General features: G+C 38.6%; 1 protein-coding gene across 1 annotated transcript in view; it reads left to right on the top strand.

Moving 5' to 3' along the window:
- SLIT3 (slit guidance ligand 3) overlaps positions 1-27,032 on the top strand; it is a 524,461-nt gene that overhangs the window by 363,759 nt on the left and 133,670 nt on the right. The window contains exons 12-14 of the mRNA XM_068417108.1: positions 8,768-8,839; positions 21,899-22,042; positions 24,720-24,883. Coding sequence (XP_068273209.1) covers positions 8,768-8,839; positions 21,899-22,042; positions 24,720-24,883 — 380 coding nt within the window. The remainder of the gene's footprint in view (positions 1-8,767; positions 8,840-21,898; positions 22,043-24,719; positions 24,884-27,032) is intronic.

Here is a 27,032-nt window from a genome sequence, read left to right as displayed (position 1 = left end):
GTTTCTTTTTATAGAACACAGAAACTGTTGTAGCACCAAGTTGAATTTAAATGCAGCTATATTTCAACCTAGCTACCCACAGCACTGTTAAAACAGGGGAGCTTTTAATGGGTAAAAGGAGCAATACAAGGTCAGAAGCTGCATATGAAGAATGAACTAGAATAGAGTTTTGGAAGGAGCTCCAGGTTGAGAGAAGAGGGTGAACTCAACTGGAATTATATTTACCCGCGTTAATTTTAAAGACAGTTTTAAAACATTTAGCTCATTAATATTGATATGACACAGTTTGATTTTTAAGAGTGTAGTTTATTTCTAAAAGCAGCCATATTTTATTCTCTGAATACTGCATAATTCTAACAACTATATAACTTGTTGACTAGTGCTAATATTAGAAGGCTATTCTATTCAGTACTGAACTTATATGTTGCAGTAAACTTCTGAGCCAGAATGTAGAAGGATGGGCCTTTTTTTGTGCCCTGAATCCAGCTGGGAGAATGCCAGAAATATATATTAAGTGTTGCTAGCCTTTGTTGAATAGTTAGAGCAGTGTTATTCAACATGATTTGGAAATGGTCAAATCCCTCAGTGCTGTCTGGAAACGATTCAGTAAGAGAATGACATTTACTGAACGCTACAGTTTTGGCTTAGTAAGAAACTACTGCTGATGCTGCAATGCCACAGCTTTCTGGTCGTGGCAAACCTCCTGGCTAGGAGCAAGCTGGTCAGGCAAGACGTTTCTACTGGGGTTGACTTCCCCACTCAGAAGTTATTCAGCTTTTACTATAGCTAATTCACATTCCCCCAGGTGGCCCCAGGAGTGGGACAGAAGACATCAGTGTGGACAGAGAGGAAATGAGAATATAAACTGGGCAGGAATTTATAGTGTTTTGACTTGCACACAGAAGCAAGTGAAATAACTGTATTTTCTGCCCAGTCATCCAAAAAGATGTTTTAAGTAAATGATGTTTAAATATGTTTATATCCAAGTGGGTAGAATAGTACTTGAGTTAATGCCAGGAGGTTACAAGGGGAAAGAGAGAGGGCAGAGATGTGAGATGCTACACAGAAAGAGCTATAGTAAGGGAACTGCCTCTGAGCAGTCTTTCCTTTGTTCAGTGCTTGTCTCTCCCTAAGTTTCCTTCTGCCACAGCCACACAAAGCTGTTGTAACACACAGTCTGTTTCTCCTCTGTTTGGCAGACTGGTTTATAGGACAGTATCGACTCCAGCCTTGAAATTGTCAGCCTTCTCCTCTAAGTTCAGTTGTCCATTGTGCTTGCCATTGGCTTTGACTGTCTTTTGAAAGGTTTTACTCTTGCTGTTCATAGCAGGTAGGTCTTACCAATGTTTTCCCTATGGCTGATAGGCATGAGTTAGTTCCCTGATCTTTCATGACCTGTCACCCAGACCTCTGGAGGGTTCTTCCCTGCTGGTCACTTCTGTAGTTGTTGAAGTAAGACAGTTTGCCCATTAGTGTTTTGTCTTTTAAGCAGCTCAGTCTTTTTGGTGCCTGAGGCCCCAATAACTTCAGTCAGCTGCATGCCCTGAAGGAACACTGCTCTGCATACAATGCTTCAGCTTAGCTGAGAGTGGCTTCTGGTTTTCGTATATGTAAATCAAATGTGATTGGTGGCATACATTTTAATGAGGCATCATTGAGGTTTAATCTGTGTGCAGAGCAGCAGGACTTTTCAGCTAGCCAAGTTAAAACAAGAGTAAAGGAGGGGAAAATATTAATGCACAAATGAAAGTAAGCAACTTTGTTTCCATTAAAGTACTGCTGTACTGCCTAAAATCCTTGCTTTTTTTCCCATCCGCATTATTCCCTTTTTCTGCTCCTCCCTTTTCTCCCTGCTTGCATGCAATTGCAGTGCTCCCTATGGGTCCAGGGGAGTGAAAGTGCTTATCTGGAAGACAGCCAACATCGTTAGTCTAGCTGCCTAATGGAGGCCTATATATAGTGGGTTGCTACTCTGCTTTCTTCTGAAGTTAACTTAGGTTAGTGTTTCCAGGCAGAACTGTTTCTCAGAGTACTCTGCCTATTGTACCTATGTAGAGATGGAAGAAAAAATCATGTATTATAGTTTTCAAAACACAGGAATGTTTATTACAGAAGCAGTTTCCCCTAAAATGTATCAAACAAATCTTTTAAAAGTGCTAAGTGATCCATATGCTAGCAGGTCATAAGTTTTTATTTTAAATCTATATGTTTTCTCTAACAAGAAATCCACCTATGGGAGTCAAATAGGTCACAAAATCTTAACACGTTAAATAAGCCATTTCTCCTTTAGGTTTTCTCTGGACTTAGGAAAAGAAAGGCAAGCTTGTTCTTGTAAGGACTCAAGACTTCTCCGTTCCTTGCATACAGGGAAAAAAAAATTGTTTTTTCTGTGCCCATTTATCAGGGGGATTTTGTTCCCTATTCATACAATGACTGTATGGAACAAGGAATTTCTGCTCTGTTTTTCTTAGAAATATTTGGGCTTGTACATAACTTTTTTTTCTCCCCTCCCAATCCTGACAACAATTAAGGAACCAGATCATTCTTCTTTAAGAACTTTTTTTCTTCCCAGAGTTTTCTGGCTTTTCCTTTTCCCCTTGTTGTGTCGCATGCAGGCGGCACTGTGAGTCACCGGTCAGCTCTAGGTCTGTGTGGTCTGTGGATTTAATTCTGTTACAGTGTCTGAAGTTCCCTTTCAATATTTAGGCACTGGGGCTTAGATCCTTAGCATATTTTTGGTGTGAACCGAACTTCAAACCTGTTTATGGACAAAACTGAAGATACAGTAAGATCCAGCCTCTGGTTTTGAGAGAACAGAGTTGTGGAGAGCTTGCTATAAAGCCATTGTGGAGAATGGAGGGTGTTGTGGAGAAAGGCATGAGAAAAAGGGTCTTTACTCTTAAAGATGCTACTGTGGGGTTTGGGAGGAAGAAGTTATGCTGCATAATTTCAGTGATAGCTGTTGGACGAATAAACTGCTTGTATATACCAAAGTCTCCCCTCTTGAAAAGGTGGAAGTATTTCTCTGTCTCGAAGAGATGATACAAGGGTGTATACATTGAAGGCTGTGAGATGTAGTGATACTGCAGTACCTGGGACCATGTGAAATATCCAAGATGAGAAACAAAAAACATATTTGTGTTACATAGTTGGAATTGCACTTTGCTGGAGTTGGAGTGATTAATAACTCCGCACAGAACATGGGGGCTAAGTTCTGAATAGTTTCATCTTTCAAGATTTCTACATGCACTTTCTGAAGTAAATTAATTTTTCATTTAATCAACTCAAAATCTGTCTAATTTCAGTGAGAGGATTGTATCAGCATTTGGTTATAGTTAATATTATCGAAGATAAATGTTCTTCTTGGGGTCAGTAAACTTCCCACAAGCATATATTTCGAAGGCCATATCCAGACTGTCTGGGGACATTTTATGAGATATGACAAAATAGTCTAAGCCTTCAGTGTGTTAAACCAACTGAATACATTTTAGACCACTGCAGAGGAAGAATTCTTTTGCTTTTGTTCATATACTGAATTAAGCTAGTGAACAATTTAAAAGCTTAGATCAGCCTGGGCACAAAGACAAAAGACAGCTTAGATTTTGACATAGCAGTCCCATTTAGACCATCATCTCCTGGGTGATGATGTATGTGGTGTCATTCATGGTGATTTGAAATCTGCAATAAAACACTGTCTATTGCAATAACTGCCAAACTTATTTTAAGGTAACAAATTACTTTGGATAGTTTTACTGTGATTTATTTAGCCTAACTTGTTCTGAAGAAACATGAAATAGTGCAGGGGAAAAAAAATTACATGTCTAAGTTTCTTTCAGATATTAGAAATTTATTGCTGTTTTTACCCCTATCAATTCCTCCTCTTTTGAACACTTGAATTCTTGTTGAGCCTGTGCCATTGTACGTAGCTTGGGAAATATAACTCTTTCTAGCAAGAACTGTTTTCACAGTCTGAAGGAAAGTTAAAAGCATTCTGAGGACTGAAAAAGACATTGCAGAAAGTCAAAACTTGACACTTCAGTGAGAATGTTTCAGCCAAGCCAAAATAAAGGAACACTTAGCTGGAAACCATATGGTCTAGAGTAAGGGATTCTGTGCTAGGCCTTCATACTCCCAAAAAGTTCTGTGTCACCTTCCAAGGAAAAATCTCTATATTCTGGGATCTGACTTAACAAAGGTAGGGTGTTACATTCTCACCCAAGATAACATACTTGTTGCTATGTGAGCTTCCAGTGCTTTCTTTGTCTGGTGTGTCCTAAGCTTTTAGATGAATCTATGCAGTGACTGTTTTCACTGTTTAGTCTTTATTTTTAACTACTTAGAACATCAGTAGGATTAATCTGCAAAACTTGAAGTTTAGTAGTAACAATTAATTGTTTAACTGGAAATCTAATATTTGTGTCTTGGAATAGATACATTTTGGGGGGAATATTAAAATATGATGCCAGAATCAGGCTGAAGAAACACAACACCTCATTATGACTTTTGTGTATTTGTATAATTTCTTATTGCAGATCCGTGATAACTCTTCAGCTGAATAGGGTGATTCTTCCAGGGATCTCCTCCAATGCTTGCAGTGCAGCCAGGGGTCTGTGCTTTATGTGCGTTGTCCTTCCCGTTGTTTGGAAGGTTGATGGCAGCCTCAAAACTGCTGCAAGTTGTGAGCCGATCTGCCAGGTACTTTTGAAGAACTGCAGCTTGTGGTTTGTGGCAATGCTGAAAGCATTTAGGTGTGAACTGGCAAGCTGATGGTCCTGCGTGCCCCTAAGAATATAGCCCTCAATGGCTCAGCTGCACCTGTGCCGTAACAGCAACTTGCTGATGATAGAAAGCCACCTGCAAAAAAATTGAGAAAAGTTTGCTTGAGTGAAAAATACAGTGAATGATTCTTCACACTGGTCATTCTGGTATTAGATATACGTGCCTTGTGGAAAAGACAATAAAATTAATGCACTGGCAAGTCTGATGTGTTTGCATACCATCATGAGTGTTTTCTCTGTTCAGACTGGTTTCCATCTTTGTAAAAGACTCCCATGTGCAGTGAGAAGAGGAAGAGAGGAACAGTAAGAAAAGGATAGCTTTTGGTCTCCCAGTCAGTTTTGGCCTAGGCTCTAGTTACTATTTTTAAGATTAGCATTGTGAATATAGAATTAAACTATAGCTCACTTTTCTCTTTCTCCCAAAATGTACATCATGTTTAGGGTAATATTTTCTCCACCTGACGGTAAATGGCATTTGTCAGACCTGTGGCTAACTTGGTCTCCCAGCAAAGCTGAGAAGCAAATGAACAATCAGGAGCACACAATAAAAATCTGAGGGTTTTTTTTTGTATTCTAGTAAATGTCATTCTGATTCATTTATTTGCTGTCTGTTGGCATCAATTACTGAGCTGATTTATTCTTATTACATATTAACTTTGTCAGTGTATTTTTAATAAAAAATATTTTGAGTCTGAAATTTCAGGTGCTAGGGTATAGAAGGAGGGTTGTGTTTCTGTGCCCAGCTTGCACAGTAGCCAGAACATATGTCCTGCAACATATGTGAGGGATGCAAGTGAACGTACATTTTTAGAGCTTGTAATGCCATAGGCAAATCTCCTAAAATTTATCTCTGTTGGTAAAAGCGTTGGAGATTTAAAAGAAGTTCTTGAACTGAGTGGCTTTTTGAAGTTGTTTTTTTTGTTTGGGGTTTTGTTTGATTTCTTTTTTTCCCCCAAAGCTGCTATTCTGGAAACGTTGTGCATGCCAGTGAGATGGGCAGAACGACAGAGCATAGAGGAAAGTGGCTGCAATACTGAACTGCACCTAACCTGGCCAGTCTTTTCTGCAGGCTAGCTCGTTCATAGTGCTATTAGGAGTGCGGCAGTTGGTACATTCAGAACAAAAGCATCTTGGATCAAGAACCTGACTAATACTCATAGTTGTTGGTATGAGTATGCTTTCCTCCCCAAAACAGAAAAAATGAGAACTCTGAGGAACGCAAAAGTTTCTGTGCTTTCTATTAGAGTAAATGGAAATAGGGAACTCAAGAAATGAGATGCAATGCATTATGTATCTCCCCACCCCTCCTCTTTGCTTCTTTCTGTGGGACCGTTTGACTTCAGCTCTGGCATGGCAGGCAGACAATGGCATTAGCTAATTTGGCTCTGTGTAGTGCTGAACATGAATATGAATTAGAGACAAGTGCCTGAGCTCTAATACTGACTTTTGTTTAGCTGTTAATTTGCTCGAATGTTAACGTGCCACATGCACATAAGCCCAATTAGGTTTGAAAATGTTTATTTTCTTTTCATGGCTTCTAAATACTGAAGCTTTGTTTTATCTTGCAAGCTATTTTAATTAGCTCTATTTTGCCCAAAATAATAAAGAGGATGTATAAACACATCCAAGGTTTCAAATTCAGTGGAATACTGCTCTATGACCTTCTGACTCTTAAATTAAAAGTGAATAAAAAATTACTCTAATAAGAGTCTTATTTTGATATTTGCATTTAGTAGTACCATAACTAACAACTGTATTTTTTTGCTTCTTTCTATGGGCATTTTGTAAAACTTAGCTTCTGAACTCTTTATTATATGCTATAGTATTACGCATTACTGATCAGCATTGATGGTCCTGCTACTTCACAAAACTAAGAAGATGTTCATCTAACATCACAGAGCTCATCATGTAAACTTGGTATACAGATGATGCCCTTGCTAAAGAAATGTTGTCCAGAAAGAGTGGAAACTGAAATGGAAGTACACTGGATTCTGTGGGCATTAACTTAATATTTTTTTTATTTTTTTTATAAGTATTTTTTTTGCCGAGGTTTTGCTTTTGCTTCCCGATACAGGTGCTCACATTGGTTACTCTGTTCAGAAAGAAGTCTGTGAGTCAGCCATTTGGGTGTTGTTTTAGAGCCCAGTGAAATCCCAGTGACTTGAATATTATCTTATATTTTGAAACTGCTATCTAAATGGACCTGCTAGACTTTCGAAGTTCCAAAGTTCAGCCATCATTTCTGTCTAGTTTTGGGTAGTGTATAAAAATCTACATACATTGCATGAAATTTTGTTGAAGTAGGAAATTGTGTACGTCTTCTGCAGCTGAAATTAGGAAACAATTAAAAAAATTTAGTGGTACTAATGTTCATTACTCACAAAATACGCTAACCTTAACAGCACATTAAAAGCCAGCCTCCTGACTCTGCCATAGATAAATAGAAATTGTTACATTTGTTTAGAGAAAATATAATGCTAGATGATCATGAGTTTCTTGGGTAGCAGTTCACTTCCTGCTAAACTACAAAAGTAATGAAAAATGAAGTTTCGAGTTTAGATTTTCATATCTAAGTGGTGTTACTTTATTTAGATTCATTTTATTTAGTCTCAGAAATGAGCTGATCTGGGAACTCTCCCACAGAGGTGATACACTTGTAATGACTGATGAAGAGTAAACTGAAGTGGTGATACTCTGGGAAGGCCAGAGGGTATTGTAAATGGTCCGTCATGCTAAGTGTTTGCTTTTCAGTATGTTCAACTCACCATAATATTTTAAATGTTGAAAGACAGGGTAAGTCAGGATTTCAGCCAGCATCCAAGCCTCACATAGCTGTTTGATTCATTGCTAGCATACTATTCCACAGTAAAAAGTTAGGGAATTAACCAGTTCAGTGACACATGAGCAGCAGTGTTTTGGCAGGAGCTGGTTTATAACCATTTACCGTGTCCTATGTAGAGCACAGAAATTACATATATAACATTTTCCCCAATCTGAAGTCTATTAAAATGTTTAGGTAAGGTGTAAAATTTTTAGAGGGAGCCTAATATTCTTCCCTTTTACCATGTAAACTCCTAACTCGCTTTCTGGTTTTGACAGATTTTATTAACTTGCAGAAATGACATGAGTAAATACTTCAGCCCTGATTGAAATTCAGATATTCCTATTATATATGCTTTGATCCCTTGGTAACACATCTTAGCATAACCGTGGTTTTGTCTTTTTTTCCCTTTAGTTCAATTTCTGGTAATACTGTATGTGCATTTTTCCATTAAAAAAGGAAATATTTTTAATATTAAAACTGAATCACAGATATCAGGCCATATATATTTATGGTTTAATAAATATATACAGTGACTTTCGTTTGTGTTATTAAATCTTTACTGATTTTTGTAACTAAACTATACCTAAATTAGTTTTGAGTTTCTGAAATACATGTCTATTTCCAGTTCAGGCTAAATTTCTTTATATCAGCTAGTTGAAACTGTAACAGCAGCTGGTGAAGCCATACTATTTTATCCAATGATGCCTGTGTCGCATTTCATGCCAATTGTTGTATCTTAAGAGATTCAGTTATATGAAATTTTATCTACAACCAGCTTGTGTTCCCTGGCTTTTAAATTCAATATTCCTGAGCAGAATTCTAGTTTTTTTACATCAGACATTGTGCCTTTCAATGGTTAAAATATTTCTAAAAAGGGTGGGAAAAAAATCCCTCAACAAAATGAAAAATATTACAGATACAGTTTTTGGATGATGTCCAGTTTCTACATTAAAAATGCTTTCCAACACCAGACGAAGCCTGAATCATAACGACTCATTTAATACCACGTGCTCTCTGAAAAGAAAATGAGATCAGTAGTTAAATGAAATGTCCACAGATCCTGGGCATGGTGCACAAGATCAATAAAGATGATAATGCAGAGATGTGGGAGGACGCTAAACTGGTCTGTTACTTAAGATTTATTTTGTCTTCCTGTATCTTTCAGAGTGCTCTATGGAAACAAGATCACAGAGATTCCCCAGGGCCTTTTTGATGATCTCGTGTCTCTGCAGCTGCTGTGAGTATGATCCCTTCCTCTTCTTTATTTTACAGACTAGCTAGATTTACTGTTTTTTCAGCTTCTGGCATTAATATAATCACCTTTTCCACTGAAAACTCACCAGGATGTGCTAGTCTGTTGTTTCTGTGTCAGGTAAGAGGGAGGCAAGGACTGGTGGGGAAAAAAAAACAAAACAAAACAAAAAGGAAGGTGCCAACAGCTTTATAGCACAGTGTGTATAATGAGTGAGAGACACAGAGGATTTCAGCGTGGGGAGGAAATGAGAGACTCTGTGAGGTCCAAGAAAGGAAATCTGGTCACCTGCTGATGTGTGGGTGGGGATGCCATCTGATCGTGGTTGAATATCTAGATCCTTGAGGACTACTGTGTTGCAAGTACCTGCACAAGCAAGCAAAATGGCAATGTGAAAGATCTTATTGTTGCAAGTCATGCTCAGTTCCATATTCTTATTATGCCAAATGTGGCTTAATTGCAAGAGAAATTATTTCAGAATCTATTGTGTATTCGAGTATTTTATGCCAAGTGTGATTTAACACACAGCCACAATCAGGGGTAAGATATATATCATACACTCTTCAGTATTTATTAGTGTAGCATAAAAAATTTCCTAAGCCAAATGTGAAATTAGAAATTTCACTCACTCTTGTCTTCACAGTCACACTGGGAACCAGTAACTCCTTCAAAGAGAAGGAAATGAGCTACGATTTCAGCCAGTCAGTAGAGGGAACAGAAGGGAAGTGAGTTTAATATGTATTCCTAACGTTCTGATTACCATCATGGATGATGCTCTCAGAAAGTGAAGGTGATATATGATAAATTAATCAGTTCTGGTTTATATCACACAACCCTCCACACCCAAACAATAAATTATATAAAATATAAAATAAAAAGTAGCTTTTGGACATGTTATTTTAAGTCTTTCTGACTGTCTTGACATAACCAGAAATGAATATCCAAAAGATCATGGTTACCATTGAATATGTCACTCTATGATTGCAGTCTTTGCTGCACTTATAAGCTATATAAAAATAGACATAGATTTAGATTAGAAATCCCTGAGCAAAGCCAAGGAACTAAAATATGATATAGTGGAAATTGCTCTATATGTTAAGTGAAGGACATTCAGACGTGATTTATCCGTAAGATCTTGCAAACGTGGACTGCCCTGTTCTAGAGACGGGCAAGCGAGAGCACATGTGGTTTGGTTATGACAGTCCTTGAGCTGCGATGGTGGGAAGCTGCTCATCTCCTTCTGCACACTACCAGTTATTTTATATTCACCTTTTACACATACTTTTTCTGGCAGCTCCTTTCCTCCCTCCTGTCCCATACCTCACATGCTTGTTAGTACTTCAGTGTCTTCATGACCAGCCTGTGCAATGAAAGAAGACTGTATTTAGAGGGGAGGTAGTTTGCCATGTGTGGGAACAATGAGCATGAAAGTGCTTAGAAGCTGGGACTCAGTACATGTTGATGTAACTGGTGTGCTAGCCATTGTCAGACTCGGGTTGTGTCCGACACAATGAAGATGCAAGCAAAAGGAGTGCTAAAACTTAACTTGTCACTTTGACCTGTTAAATCTGAGCTTTATCATACTCCTTCTCCCCAGATATTTTACGGTTACAAGTTCGAAGTGATACACAGTTGCTCTGTCTAACCCAGGACACTTTACAGATAGGATCTTTCCCAGTAGGAAAAAAAAAAAAATTAAATCACTCAACACATCTCTCACAGTGTCCTATAAAACTGTGGGTCTAGAACTTTTGCATAAAGCATTAAGCAGGTTTCAATGCCTTTATATTATTGTTCTTGTGTGCATGTAGTGCAGGCTTTCAACAAATTACATATTTAAGCCCACGTGCAGTAATTTTCCAGTCTGAATTAGCTCAAGTGATGCCTTTTGGTTAAGGGGGCAAGATCTATATGCCAGAGAACCATTAAAAGGTGTTGTACTTCAACCATTTAAACGTTCTCAAGCTGAGAAGATATAAGTAGGTTGCCCCGTTATGGGATTCCCAGAGTATTATGGCTGCAGAGCTGTTCAGGGTCGTCTTGAAAGTGTTTGAATGTAAAGTAGCTCTTGGCAAGGAGAGCATTGAATGATCATGTTTTAAATGCAAACAAATGTCTGTGCACTTTTCTGATCATGGCTTTGAAGCAGCTATTATGGGATTGCTTGTTGTATTTTAATGGATACAAAAAAAATAAATGGCATCCGTTGGTTTTAGACCTGCTGTTGAACAGTTGGAAGAGTGCACTGTGATTAGATCTAATTTAGTGTTCAGTGGGCTCTAGATTGGATTTCTTCTTATTAGTCTGGAGACACACTGATAAGGACTCTCTGATTAAGGTATCCTGGTAGCCAGTATAATTTCCTAAGCTTGAGCTGGAGCGTTTTTGAAAATATACTGCATTATGGTAAAGCAGTACACAATCAGGAAAAGGGAGTCATAGTGGGTCCTGTATAAAATTGTTGAGATTGTATTTAGAAGGAAAAAATAATTACTGTGAAATTGCAGAGCAGATAATATTGTTATTTACTCTTTTGGATAAGACTCATCAGAGTTTCTCAGAAATGTCGTTATCCTTCTGTTTAAATATACTGTCACAATATAGCCCCAGATTATTCCACTTTTACTCCGGCAGAATTGTTTTGTATAAGTGCCTTACATCTGCAGGCAGTACCACTGATGTCAGAAGCAGTGTAGCTGGGTAAAGAAATGCTCAGCTCAGGCATGACAGCATCTTAAACTGCCCCATTTGTCTTTGGTGTATGGGAAATGGAGAATTCAGAAAAAGTTTTGGACCACCTGGCTAGTGTTAGGATTCTGTATTTCTGTCATATAAGACAGAGGTAGGTAAGCCAATATTGTATTATATTTGGCAGGAAAATAACCAGGCATAGTTAGATAATAAGGTTTTTTTGTTATTTGTGTGGTGTTTTTTTTTGAACCCTATTGGTTTAGTTTAAAATGTTGTTTCTAAAGTCTTCATTATAATTAGCTATCTTAAGTAGTTAACATCCCCCATATAAATAATCACAATTGGATTTCTGTTAAATTGCTGATTTCACAAATCTTACGTCTTCCTAAATATGCAATTGTAACTAACACAGCAGCAGACATTATTGTGCAAGTCCAACTGCACATCTGTTCTGTGGAACAGAAGCTTTTCTTGGACCATGTCATTTTCCTTATCCTGTTAGAAGTTTCTAGGAGAGAGGATGCTAGAAAGCTACTGTAGCTACTGTACCCTTCCATCATACATTCTTCTTTTCAGCAGGCTGGATCAAGTGTTTTCTGAGAATTTTAGGTCAATTTAGGTTTGAGAGAGCTATACTGTTTTCCAGAAAGGGCTAACTGGAGTTTAGGGGTTTTTTTTAACAGTAAATTGAAACTTTCATTTCATTGGGGCAACAATCCATCCACGCTGTGAAATAGTGATTGATAATCGTTGTTTGTGTAACTTGCATTTGAATATCAAAAAAATGGAAAGGGTTTCATTTTAAGTTGGAGGTTTTCAAGTAACCATTAGCTGTGGCCAGTTTAAACCCCTGACTGGGAAGCCTTAAACTAACCTTGGTTTGTCTAGAAACTGGAATGTATTTAAGTGTCCTTCTCAGCTGTCTTTCAGTTTTCCTGAAATGTGGACAAGCTCTTTCAGGAGCCCTTGAGTTTGCCAAACTGTCTGCCAGTCACTGCTAAGGGGGCACAACATAACACTGTGCAGCTCTTTCTTTTTCAGCAGCCCTGTGACAGATAAACCTGATGGTTGCTCTGCTTGCTCCCAAATGAGCAAAAGTGCAGAGCCAGTCTGCAGTGAAACAGTGAGTCAAGTGGCTCAAACCAGTGAGCTGTGGATAATGAGCACCAAGTTTGTTAACCGGTATTTTTTACATCTAAATAAAACACTTTCCTCTCTGCAACCATATTAAAACAAACATTCTGGGAGCCTTTTCATTACAGTTATACACTGTGTGCTTCACAGTGCTCTATTTCCTGGAACAAGAAGGTATCATAAAATCTTTACTGTTTAAAGAGATTGTATAGCAAAAAAACATAGGGGGGATGAAATCTCATTTTTCAAATGTCTGGCAAGTATCAGTTTTCAATAAATCCTTTTCCTTGAGGAAATTTACTTTGCATAGTTACTAGTCATAGAAGTGCTCAGGCGTGTTGATCCTGTATCTTCTGGTTGAGATCCCCATGGCTTATTAGGCAAGCAAGAATCCCTGTAGTGGACTCTGATGTTGCTAGAAGTAGATATACTCTTGGGGTACATATATATTGAAATCAGAGGTTTGTCGTATTCCTCTTTCATAAAACAAAGCCAAAAGCTTACAGCCGCCTTCACAGAATCACAGAATGTTAGGGATTGGAAGGGACCTCGAAAGATCATCTAGTCCAATCCCCCTGCCGGAGCAGGATTGCCTAGACCATATCACACAGGAACGCGTCCAGGCGGGTTTTGAATGTCTCCAGAGAAGGAGACTCCACAACCTCTCTGGGCAGCCTGTTCCAGTGTTCAGTCACCCTCACCGTAAAGAAGTTTTTCCTCATATTTATGTGGAACCTCCTGTGTTCCAGCTTGCACCCGTTGCCCCTTGTCCTGTCAAGGGATGTCAATGAGAAGAGCCTGGGCTCCATCCTCATGACACTTGCCCTTTACATATTTATAAACATTAATGAGGTCACCCCTCAGTCTCCTCTTCTCTAAGCTAAAGAGACCCAGCTCCCTCAGCCTCTCCTCATAAGGGAGATGTTCCACTCCCTTAATCATCTTCATGGCTCTGCGCTGGACTCTCTCTAGCAGTTCCGTCCTTGAACTGAGGGGCCCAGAACTGGACACAATATTCCAGATGCGGCCTCACCAGGGCAGAGTAGAGGGGGAGGAGAACCTCTCTTGACCTGCTAACCACACCCCTTCTAATACACCCCAGGATGCCATTGGCCTTCTTGGCCACAAGGGCACACTGCTGGCTCATGGTCATCCTGCTGTCCACTAGGACCCCCAGGTCCCTTTCCCCTATGCTGCTCTCCAACAGCTCTGTCCCCAACTTGTACTGGTACAGGGGGTTGTTCTTGCCCAGATGCAGGACTCTACACTTGCCCTTGTTATATTTCATTAAATTTCTCCCCGCCCAACTCTCCAGCCTGTCCAGGTCTCTCTGAATGGCTGCGCAGCCTTCCCGTGTGTCAGCCACTCCTCCCAGTTTTGTGTCATCAGTGAACTTGCTGACAGTGCACTCTATTCCCTCATCCAAGTCATTAATGAATATATTGAATAGAACTGGTCCCAGTACCGACCCTTGAGGGACTCCGCTAGACACAGGCCTCCAACTGGACTCTGTCCCATTGACCACCACTCTCTGGCTTCTTTCCTTCAGCCAGTTCGCAATCCACCTCACTACCCGATCATCCAGACCACACTTCCTCAGTTTAGCTGCGAGGATGCTGTGGGAGACAGTGTCAAACACTTTACTGAAATCAAGATAGACCACATCCACAGCTTTACCATCATCTGTCCACCGAGTTATGTCCTCATAAAAGGCCTTCTCCTAATGTCTGAGCATTAGGGAAAATTCAACGTTGTAGTTGGAAAAGACCAATAATGACATTGGTGCCTGGAGTTTGACATATCGACAGATAAAGTAACTTCAAAGGGGGTGAAAAATTAGACTTCCAGATCCGATCAACTAACCTGGATTAAAATTGGAACTAGATCTAATGTTTACAATTCAAATGACCTTTATTTAAAATAGACTTGTATGAAGTGACAAGTCATGTGTGTACTTTCAGAAACTGCTATTATCAGTCTTCCCAAAATTCAACCAGTCAAATTTTGCTTTGAGTGATTCTCCCTTTTAATCTGCTTTTTATGCTGTTTCTCCTTGGATTAATAGTGAGATACTTGGTCGTCCCATAGCTCTTCTGGTGAGGCTGCTTGGACAATATCTTCATGGCAAATTTGCCGAGTTTGAAGTGCTTGTGTTGATTTGTAATTGTAAATTGAATCCCAGTACTTAAGAGCCTAAAACAGGATCTACCAAATGTTTATTGTATACTTCTGGAGCTTGTTAGAAGCTCAAAGAAAATCCAGTGAAGCACAAACCCATACAAAGTATTTAAAAAAAAAAAAGAAATACAAAATTAGTCTAAAGAATATACATAAATTCCAACATTTTGTATTGTATACATTAGACAGTTATGTATATACATGATACGTAAGTATCATGTATATATATCATTACAGTGATGCAAACAGTATATAAATGCCAGAATAAAGAAATCACTTTTCTATTTCCAAGTCCTTTATAACACACTAGCATCTCCTTCTCCCAATAGAAACCTGAGCTTTAAGTGATGTATAAAATTTTCTTGTTACATGGAGTTCTTCATTTTTCTTGTGGAGAAGAGAAAACGGGCATTAAAAAAAGATACCTTCTGACTAGATGTAAGGTGAACCATTTTCACAATGACAAGTCAGGCAGTGGAGGAGCCTGCCCACAGTTGTACATTCTCTGTCCTTCAAGATTTTAAAGAACAGACTCAATAAAACTCTAAGCAACCTGGTCTGACCTTATAGCTCACCCTGGTTTGGGCAGTGTAACAGGACAAGAAACTTCTCAAGCTTCCTGCCATTCTGAATTATCCTGTGATCTGATGAAACAATTATTTCTCAGATAAAGTAAATATCTGCATTAAATGTATATAAATTGGTCATGCTTTAAGTGGGGTTCAGACCAGATGACCTCTGAAGGTCCTTTGCAACCTGTTTCGTTTCTGGGTTCTGCGATTCTAAATCATTGGCAAGATGACATATGAACTTTTCCTTTGCTTGCTCAAAATATTTTTGGCTACAGCAGAGATACTATGCAACCCTCATCCTTCTAGTCCAGGACAGAATACTCTCTGCACAGACCTGTTTAATAGCTTTAGAATTGTTTTCAAGCTGTTTGCCTCAAGCTTTTTTTCGTTCAGATTTCTGCATTTAGGCTGCTATTGTGATAATATTACTAAACTCAATAACTGCTGTTAAAGTGAGGGAGCAGCATCTGCCAGACACAGAAATGCAATTACAGTCAAGCACTAATGAAAGACTGCAACAGCATCTGCTTTTTCTGTGTCACTTCTATAGCCTGCCTGCATGCAGCTTCCCAAAACAACCGCTAGTTCGTACGTCAGTGTGTAATTCATTAGCTCTTCTGACGCCAGTGCTCCAAGCTGGACTCACCTGACAGAAACTCTCCTGGTTATTATTATGCAGGAACCTAACTCCCTGATAGTGCAGGAAGTTGAGAAAATGTGTTTATTCTGCTGTGCATCTGAACTATCATGTGGTTGTCTAAAATCAGCTGTGACCTTATCTGCAGGTGTAAATTGGACAATATTGAATTTTGAATAACAGAAATCTAGATGCTATGACAACGCGAGCTTATAATTCTCCAGGTAGTAACACGAGTACCACAGGATTATTTTATGGATGGTGTTCAACTAGAGCTGCAGTCTTTTGGATCAGGAATAAAAGGAGGCTTTTAAAATCTCTCCAAAACAGGACTGTCAGACTGGGCTCTGTACTTCCCTCTTAACTCATTATGAGCTTGTGACTTTTCCATTTTAATTTACATTGAATAAATTTGTCATCACCATCATCCAGTTTCCTGAACATGGAGAAACACTTGAAGCTGGTTCAAGCAAGCATGATGATGATTTCACACTGGTTATTATCAATTGAAGCACTGACAGACTCTTTAGTGGTCAGTCATCACATTAGAAAATGTAAATTTTAGTAGCTGTGTAAATATCTTGACACAGTGAGAGGCAGTCAGATCGCTCCCCTGCACTCCAGGCCATTTTAAAGTGTTCCTGGAACCTAATATAATTATTTTGCCAATAAGTAAGCAGGGGCACACACAATTGTGTCATTAGACATTGCTTGTCATTGACTGCTGGGAGGATGGAGTACTTGACTAGATACTTCCATATTCGTACGTCAGCTGTTCTCCGTGATGAGTTGTGTTAAATCAACGATAACACTTGATTCCCTAGATATTTCAAGAGAAATGCTGAAAAAAAACTATGCCAAAAAGTTTTTTGACTTTTTGTAACAGGTATTGTGTATCCTAGGGAATGCTTTCTGCCAAGAGTCCTTTCTTTGCTGCTCTATAGTGCCTTTGAATGTAGGTGAAGCCTTTGACTATTGATGTTCTATAAAAGTCGTGTATATTCAATTTTTATTCTGCTGTTACCTGTGCAAATAACTTCCGTTCTCCTCTTCCTTATAAGTCTCCTATGCATTTTACATCTGCCTTTTTCTCTTGAGTTCTCATCTTCCCCAGTGGAGTCTGGCATGTGGGATGTGCCAGCCAGTTCATGGGATGCTGAGCACTTTTCATTCTCATCATCTTGTCATCGCTGTCAAAACACAAAGCTAGTGAAAAAGAAAGAGAAGTTTTCCATTGGCTCTGTGCAGCTTTTCTCCCTGACATTTTCCTTTTGACTCCTTAATGTACCTAGGATGATTTCTGGTCCATCCTGTAGCAATAGAAATCAACCCGTGGTCTCCGGCATGTGTTAAGGTTGCTAGGCTGCTGTTTCATTCTCTGAGTTATGTAGTTATTTGCTGATAGTTTGATTACTTGACTTAGCTGAGCTGAAAATACAGACATTGCTAGGGGTAAAAGCCATATAAACATCCCCATTTGCTCTTAAAAAACAAATTTTTCGATCATTTTGGGTTTGGAGTTCAAAATGTTATTTCAATGTTAATCACTTGAAACTGTGCTTGGGCATACAATTCAATTATAGGACCATCTTAATTATGCAGATCATGCTTATGAGCATCTGATATAATTATGGTGCCAATTCAGTACATATTCAAAGGGCTTAGCTGAAACACGTTATTATTTCAATGTGTGTGGGCAAATTCACTTTTTCAGGAAATGGGTTCATGGAATTGTAATACTGCTCTGCTCTGCTCATTGCTTTCACTGGCGTGCAAACCACAGGGTCTTTAACCATTCTCCTGTATTCTGTGGTGGTCCTAGGCTTGCAAGAGATTTCTTCATGATTTTAACATATCCAGAGTAATGGAAGTCTCCATGAAAATGGAGACTTCAGTTAATAATCCATCATCCCTCTGGGTAGTAGGCGGTTTTATTTCTACTTGAATTTTTAACTTCCTTTTGAATGCTGGACCACATCTGGAGGCCGTGTGTAAATCTCATCCGATCAAGCTGACAACAAAATAGGAAAATTAGTGGAATTTACTTTCACCATCAATTCGTGCAAAATAAATACCATGTAATTCTTGTTAAATAAGACTCAACTTTTAATATTATCCCTTCCTTTGGTATGAGTCCAATGAAAAGGAACCCTGAGTATGTTTTATAGCATGGTTCAATGTTTATGAAGATCAGTGTTTCTGGTTCCTGTAATACATTTTTCTCATCTGCTTTTGTGTTAGTTTAAAAAAAAATTCGTGTAACCACTTGTAACTCCATGTGAGGCCAGCCTTGTGTACCTAATTGTGAGGCCAGCCTGGTATACCTAATTAATAATTAGATGCCATTAGGGGGGCTGTGATGGTGAAGAAAGATTAAGCAAAGAATTGAGATTTATATAGGGATAGAAATCCATAGAGGGGATATTTTAAAATAACCGGGAGTTTTGAATGGAATATAAACCTTAATGCTTCTGGCCAAAAGTCATCCTCTAACTCACAATAAGTAGGAGGAAAAAATTTTTCAGGATGGTTTATTGTACTTTCTCACAGTTTTTCACTTCCCGCCCTGCCCTTTTCTCACTGTTTCTTATCAGAAATAGGACATTAATCTATCTCATGTTCCACCAGGTATGCTACGTCTGTATTAGTGTTGAGCACAATATCTGTCCTCCTTAGATTTAGGTAGTGTACATATATTGTGTAGATGATATACAGAATATGTGTTGTCACCTCAGAAAAGCTGTGTAGTACCTGAATTCCCACTTCTAAACAGTCTACACAAGCACTTTCTTGTTCCAAATTACTTTCTCTCATGCTTAAAGGAGAGAGTGTGCCTCTGTATTTGTGGCTGTATATAGGATCAGTTTCTCTCATTTTTTGTATTTGGCTCTTACAGAAATGTCACAGTTTATATCACCATGAATCTAGTCATTGAATATTCATGCCAGGAAAACTTGTCACATTGTAAATTCTAATTTCCAGCACTGGGTTTATTCATATTTTATTGAAGCTAATCGCAGAATGAATTCAAATCCTATGAATTCACTGCAGTTCTAGGTCAGCTTTGCTCTGAGGGTTTATTAAGTAGGATCAATGATGGTTAGACTTCAAGCCCACTCTTCACAAGGGAGCAAATAGCATCTGCACAATGTAGCCCTGCTATGTGTGCACTTCTTAAGCATCACAAAAAGACACGCTGATTGTCCACATATATGAACACAACTGTAGTTTAGTTTTAAATTCTCCTATTACTGAGATTATTTTCATTTTTGCTTTATGCTTTGTTACAAGTGCTGCTTGCAACATAAAATACTACTATAATATTAGAAAAAAATAGCATCTAGCAAAATAAACCTAAGTACATAGTTGCTTTCAATTTTCTTCCTATGTAACTTAGGTACCAAGCCTCTGTCATGAAACAACCAATCTCAGCTAATGTGCGTTACCTGAAACCAGTGTGGGACCAGTGCACAAGGACAGTGGGTAGAAACCACAGGATTTGTAATGCCTAAGTGCATGTCAGGATATTGTTCAAAACTCAGTAGCTGATTCTGCCTTCTAATGGCTTGTTGACTTGTTCTTTATGGAAAAGATACTGTACAAGCTTGAAAGAGAAATGTATAATGCAGGAGAACTGAGAGAGAATGAATGCTTTGGCTTGGACATACAAATAGCTATAAGAAGCAAGTAGTAAGAGATGACATTGATGTTTGGTGTTGGAGCAAAATCTCAGAAGTTGAATGCATGGAAGGAACTGTTCCTGTAGCCTAATATGAAAATTACCCTGTTACTTCTGGTGAAGTCAACAGGAGTGTGGATTAGGTGTCACATAATTATCTGTCAGAAATACAGGTTACAAAGAGGTCATACTAGTGCTGCTTATGATTTCATGGCATTATTTTAGCTAGTAGTTCATGCAAAAATGTAACCTCATTTATCCATCATTGCCTTCTATGGGACTTATCTAATGTCAGACTTCTTTTTCCATGACATATAAAGAAGAAAATTCAGGTAAATTGGTATTGACTTTTCTGTTGGCTAGAAAGGAGGGTTCTGCTCTGACACCCTCTCATTCCAAAGCACTGCATTCCTGTTCTCCTTGGGGAAAGGGCTCTACTCAAGTATGTGTCCATCTTTTATGTATCACAATTACTGCAGCCAATGACTGCAGTAATGAGGCTCTGCCAAAACTACGGTAGGAGCAGGGAGCTGTAATGAGTGTCCTACGTTCCAAAGGTTTCAGCAATGCAAAGGCAGTGTGCTATGAAGAGGAAGCACCTTCTGAAGTTGTTTTTTGGAGCAAAAGAAAAGCATCATGTGCAGCTAACAAGCGTGCTTTTCTCCCCTGGTAGGTTACCCTGTTGTCTATAGTGGTGTATGTGCAGTTTGTTGAAAATGGAAGCTCCCTGTGCTGTTAGAGGTGTGTTTAAGATGGTATATTTGCTTGCTGGGGAGTGGAGGATGTCTTTGCATTTTTACCTATGAACACATTTGTCTGCCGATTTAGTGTTTTTGTGATGCCTCATGGAGAGCCACCATATTGCAATATTAAGTCCTTCAAACTCATTGACAAACTAGCAAGAATTTTGTGACCAAGAGAATTAAGTTAAGAGCATATACTGTTTGCAGTGTACCATTTTGATTAGGCTAATGGTAGTCAAAAGATGTGGATTTTGGCTTTTGTAAGAAGAACGGGTAATCTCCTGCCTATTTTCCTTCTAAGTGTAAAATACTACATATGCAGATGACTGACAATGTAAGTGTTCTTGTGTTTGATTGTCTCAGAGGGAGTTCCAGCTTGTTGGGTTTGTATGTACTTCTTATAGGTAATAGAACTCTGACTGGATAATCTAAGAGAATTTGCACAAGTACTGTCCAAGATTTTCTGCCTGAACTGATGGTGGTTCTGCCAACTGGCTGCTGTGTGGATGTGCAAAATGTATATTAAAAAAAAACCAAACATGTAAATTGTCTTTGTGCTACTTTTCCACAATTGCAGAGGAATCTGGTGTAACTGGAATGCAGCAGCTTCATAGAACTGTAGGGCAATGGAGGTTGGAAGGAACCTCAGGTGGTCACTAGCCAATGAGACTGGAGAACCCTTGCTCAAAGCAGAGCCACCTTGTTAGGGCAGAGCAGGTTGCTCATGGCTTTATTTGGTATCATCTTGAAAACCTCCAATGATGGAGACTGCCCAACTTGTCTGAGCAACCTGTTCCACTGCTTGGCTATCCTTAGGTATGAAGTGAGCTTACCTTTGAGTAAGTTTGAGTCCAGACCCTACACTTCTTGTCTCTGAGGAGAATCACGTTTTCTGTCTTCCGTGATCAAATTAACCCTGCACTGCTTATCAGAAGACGTCAAACTTCCAGAATTTCAGTTAGACTTAAGACAGGTGCTGGTAGAGAAAATCAAAAAAAAAAAGTTTTTCTCATTGTGGAATTTGTGTATGAGTTTGTGCATGGAATAATGAGGTGGGGAATATTTGCCATTTCTATGATTATTAAGGTGAAGACTTCTTTAAATAATTGTGTAGAATTTTGAAAAAATGGGGGGGGACGACTGGGCATACAAAAAAAAAAAACAAACCCTAAAACTTAGTATTTTAAGTTAGCTAGCACTGATACACATCTCTATTCCCCAGCTATGAGAGTACTAATGTTGACTGTGGGTTTTTTACCTTTTTAATGTAACAGACAAATGAAGACCTTTAAATGTGGGTTAGCTTTGGTGACTGGGTTAATATTTTCTTAGATTTATCCCCAAAGTTCAGTCTATCGTCATTTTATTATTACAAGATTAATGAATTATAAACCTTTCCTCTATTTTCAGGCTTCTCAATGCCAATAAGATCAACTGCCTGAGGGTAAACACGTTCCAAGGTCTGCATAATCTCAAACTGTTATCTCTTTATGACAACAAACTGCAGACCATCAGCAAGGGGCTTTTTTCACCTCTCCGATCGATCCAGACTCTGTGAGTATGCAGGCATATCATAAATGACAGCTCTCTCTTTTTCCCCCAAAGATGTTGCCTGTCTTTGCAAAGGCTTTGCATCTGACATTAAGACAAATAAAAGGAGCAAGAAAAAGTAGTATTGCATAAATTCAGCACAGCCAGCTATCAATATGGCCTGCCCATAGTGACATAAATGTCCTAAGGGTATTAAGCTCCCAGAGTAATTCATTCATACTGTTTGTTGGGAAGAAAATACGTAAATTTGACTCTGTACAATAGATGAACGGGAGATTCTATTAAGAATCTCCCTAACAGTTTTTAATGAGCTAGTGAGTTGGCATCTCTCCTTACTGGGTCTTAGTCCTGCTGTACAGTTTGTGACTTCTGAAACCATATTTCAGCTGACATTTCACTTAAGGGAAATGATACATTGTATTTCTTGATCCATTAAGAAAATCTGCTAAATATTTTCGGAGAGTCTGCATTGGAGGTATTAGGAGAAGAGGGATCAGAAGAAAAATTGGAAGCAAAAGGATAGAAATTACTCGATATTTTACAGAAGAAGGTTTCATCCTAAAGCTGAGAGTAGTAAGATCATAAGGTAAATAGTACTCCTTCAGAGCTGGAGTTGGCAGCCTGATATACATGCAAAACAAGGAAGAACACCCTCACCCACTATGTGTTTGTGTTTATATATAGATATATAGATTATATCTATATATAGATATACAGATATATAGATTGTGTGTATATATAGATACAAGACTGTGTTTATGTAGTATGTAAGTATATGCATTTCCAGTATTAAAATATATATGTGTATGTATAGAAATACATACTGGAATATATATGCATGTTATGTATGTATATATACACGCATACTATAGTACTGGAAATGTGTATATACACATGCACATATGTATTTTAAAACTGGAAATGCATTGGCCAAATTAGTTTTATAACTGTTTTAATTCATATAAATCTGAACAAATAGGGGTGATTTCTAGCAGCAGGGTACCTGCTACCTCCTCAGGCAGCCACAAGCACAGCCTTAATTTCCAACAGATATCTGTCCAGTATGTATTGCTGCAAATCATTAAGGCATTGGAATAATCATGTGCAAACACCCCCCTCAGTCCTGCGCCCACGCCTCTACCATGCTTTCTTCTGCTGCAACATGCTATGTATGTACATATATACATATGTACATATGTAAACATGGGCGACAGAGAAGGTTCATTTACAGAGGTATGTAAGATTTGTCAAGTTAGACAACAGACAACACCTTTATGATATAAAAATTTCTCCTTGGTTTCCATGGGGTTTTATTGGTACTCCTGGTGGCCGTTACTTAGAACGGACTTGTTGCTTCACACCGAGACACTTTTTCATGAAATGTTTTGATTCGTTCTTCCATTTTTAGTACTCCAAGTGACTGCCGTTTTCTGCCTTTTTTCTGGAGATACAAAACCAGTCCCATTTGCTGTCTCTGTGTGCTTGTTTGTTCTGCGCACTTTTCACACCAGGAATGGCTCTCCTGCAGCAGTAATCTTTAGTTTCTTGAGGCACTTTCTGCTATGGGTGCTTTCACTTGCCACTCCTTGACAGCCCTTGCCCTGTTGTATTTTATACTTATTCTGTTAAGTGACAGTTCATAAATATAACTGCAAACAGAAAAGGAAAGACATTTCTACAGGTGGAAAAAACACACTAACAGTAACAGAGCAGAGTTCTTGTGAGGTTGTAACTTTACACCTCTGTCCAAACCAATTTTAAACATCTGTCTTTTTTTTAAACTGTCTTTGCAGTTATTGGAGAGCCATGTCCTGCTCCCTTGGAAGTTCGAGGGACTGGTGCAAGTTAATTTAAATGAGATCAGAATCAGGCTCTAAGACCTGACAAACTCTCCTGATATAGTGCTCAACTCTGTCAAGCAGAATGAATCATAACAGCAGCAGAGAAATGCTATTTCTCTCTAAGATACTCCAGCAGATTTCTATTAACAAAGTCTAAATATCCAGTTAAAATCAATGCTATAATACCTATTTCCAATTGTGTGGGAAATATGTTGTGCAAATTTTGGTGAAGGGTAGAGTCAAGTTCTACCTTGCATAAACAGTTCAGTCTCAAAAGTAAAAAGTTTTGGTCCAGGAAAAAATAAGTATAAGGGCAATTCTTATGCACGATGAGCATATGCAAATATCAGTTTCACTCTTGAGAAAAGACCTCTGGATCACTTCTGGCTTCGCCCACAGATCCAAGGCACTTTACTAATTCACATTTTGATCCCTAGGAAACTGAGCTTGCCAATAAAATTTCTTTTAAACCAGGATACAAAATGCTGTTCAGGTCAGGTGCATCTAAAAAGATGCATTTCTCTCAAAAGGCAGCATATCAGGCTCTCAGGAGAAAACACTGGACTTTGTAGACAGGAGGTCTGCGTCCTTTCAGGCAGACTTTACTATCTTAATTTTTGTTTCCTCTGTGAAAGGACTTGCAGCAGGCTTAATGAGCTACGAAATGTGGTAACTCCAGAATCCTCCCATTCATGTGCAGCTCTGTGTGGTTTCCGCCAGGCCTGGGTTTTTGGAAGCTTATTCAATTACTCTACTCTTCAGGTTTGCATTTGTGAAAAACAGTGATGGAGTACAGTGTCACAGGTCACTTCTGATTAAACATCCCATCCTTCTCGCAGACATTTAGCTCAGAATCCATTTGTGTGCGACTGCCATTTGAAGTGGCTGGCTGATTACCTGCAGGATAATCCGATAGAAACCAGCGGCGCTCGATGCAGCAATCCGCGTCGCCTTGCCAACAAACGAATCAGCCAGATCAAGAGCAAGAAGTTCCGCTGCTCAGGTAATTCATTTATCCAGGCTGTACTGCACTTTCAATTCAAAAATAAGCAGGTCCAGAGAGTCTACTAATCGAATCTGCAGGACAGTGTTTGCTATAATGGATATTATGGAGCATCTTTTAAAATTAAATTTGGAAAATTCAGTTAGTTCTCCAGAAAACCAATTACCTTATGGGTTAAAAAAAAAAAAGAAAAAAAAAAGGGGAGGGCAGTCTATAGCTGTCTTCTATGTGTCTCTTAAAAAGAAAGAGAAGAAAAAAGAGAAAAGCTTGTGACATTTAATTTTAAAGAATTACTAGGTTATAAAATGTCTAAGGAAAACAATTAAGATGTATATGAATCCATGTGGCAAATGTCATATTTTGAAGGGGTGGAAGGTGGATGGATCATCATTTGTATTCAGGCAAAACTCTTATTGACCTTAACACAGTACCTGTGCTCAAGTTAGTTCTCAGACCTAAAAGCCTGAGAACAGTGTAAGTGAGATTTTTATACAGCTGGCAATGGGCATTTCTGACCTAGGATGTGAGTGAAGCTGGGGGTGAGGGGATGTCATCAATTCACATACTTTCAGAGATGGTTTTTTTTATATCCACAAGTAACATGCATTAATTCAAGTAAAACTGCCATCGAAGTTGGTAAGATTTTTGGGTTTAGTGAGTTTTGAATCAAAACTTGCATCCTAGTTTAGGCAAAGATTTTGTGCTGTGAGCTAGATGGAAAAATGTTTCCACCTGAAAATAACTTCCAAAGTAACATAAACACCTTTCTCTCAACCCTCTCCATTCTTTATTTATGGTCCAGCTATCAGTAAAAGGACATTTATTGCCTTATACAGCACGACCAAGCAGACTGCTTCTTCATGTGTTTTTTCTATTGGTTATATGTGGTTTAGATTGCTGCATTTTTGTATACTGTAAAGACAAGCAGGTTTCAGTCAGCAAATCTATTAGTGTGTACTGAGGAGAAAAATGGCTGTTATTGATGGAGTACCTTGCATTGTTTTCTATAAAAATTACTATGATTTTTTGTCTTTCCTCTGAAAAAAAAAAATACTGTGGTTAATTGTGTTCCTGGTGGTAAAAGATTGATGACTCTAGATGGGGATGCAGCATGAAACTGAACGGCAGCAACCCAAAAAAAGCCGTTGTGCTTTGTGTATCTCTGCGAGCAGCATGCTGAGCTAAACCTTCTCTTTATGGGGAAAATAAAATAAAGATAACTTCATTTGCAGTCAGGTTTTCTTGGGCATGGTTGTTAAATTCTTCAATCATTTGTGACTTAAGCCACAAAATTTATAACCAGAACTGAAATTACGACGTACTTTTATCTAGGTTTTTGGATTGTGTCCATCATAGTAACAAGATAATTAGTCAGTAATATTCATATTTAAAGAAACTGGAAATGAAAATGCATAAATATAATTTAGAAAGGAAAGTAGACTGCAGAAACACATCAGTATAAATCTGTACCCAATTTGCCATTGTTATTTTCTTCTGCTTTTATTAATAGGCTAGAGAAATTAATGTTATGTATGTGCGTGCATGTCTTGAACAATGGTATAGGCTATTGGATAAGGCAAACACCATCTGATATCATTTATGAAAGGCAGCAATGCAGAACACAGTACCTGGTGGTGCTGAGAATAATATCTTGTGTGAGTTCTTATCTTGGGGGTCCTTTCCTTGGGGCATTAGACTGTTTTTGCCTTGGTCTCCAGTTCTACGAGTATATCAAAACCACATGGAAAAAGCATAAACCTGACTTATGAAGGAGAGCAGGGATTGTACAGCTTCAGAACAAAGATTTCAGCTGAATGAAAACTAATTCTATTCAAAAGCTCAATAGAGAAGATATCTGCCTATAGAGGTTCCAGATGGCGATGACATACATTGAACTCAATTCACTGTCTGCTCACATGAGACAGGGGGAACGTCCAATGGTTTAGAGGAGTCTTAGTTTGTAAATCAATCCAGAGAACAGACATCCTTGGCACCTGTTCTGCTCAAGTTGTCCCTTTGAATCATGGCTGCTTCAGACGTGGCATTTAGCAGGAATTTACCATGTTTTCATTTTGAGGAATATGTTTCATCCCAGGTTTTAACCCAGCACGTCTCTGTGCAGAAAAGTGCATGAGGTATGAATCTTCAT

Source organism: Nyctibius grandis, chromosome 22, assembly GCF_013368605.1.
Source record: "Nyctibius grandis isolate bNycGra1 chromosome 22, bNycGra1.pri, whole genome shotgun sequence".
NCBI classification, from domain to species: Eukaryota; Metazoa; Chordata; class Aves; order Nyctibiiformes; family Nyctibiidae; genus Nyctibius; species Nyctibius grandis.
Note: the sequence above shows the minus strand (reverse complement) of the source record. Positions and strands in the feature narration are given on the sequence as shown.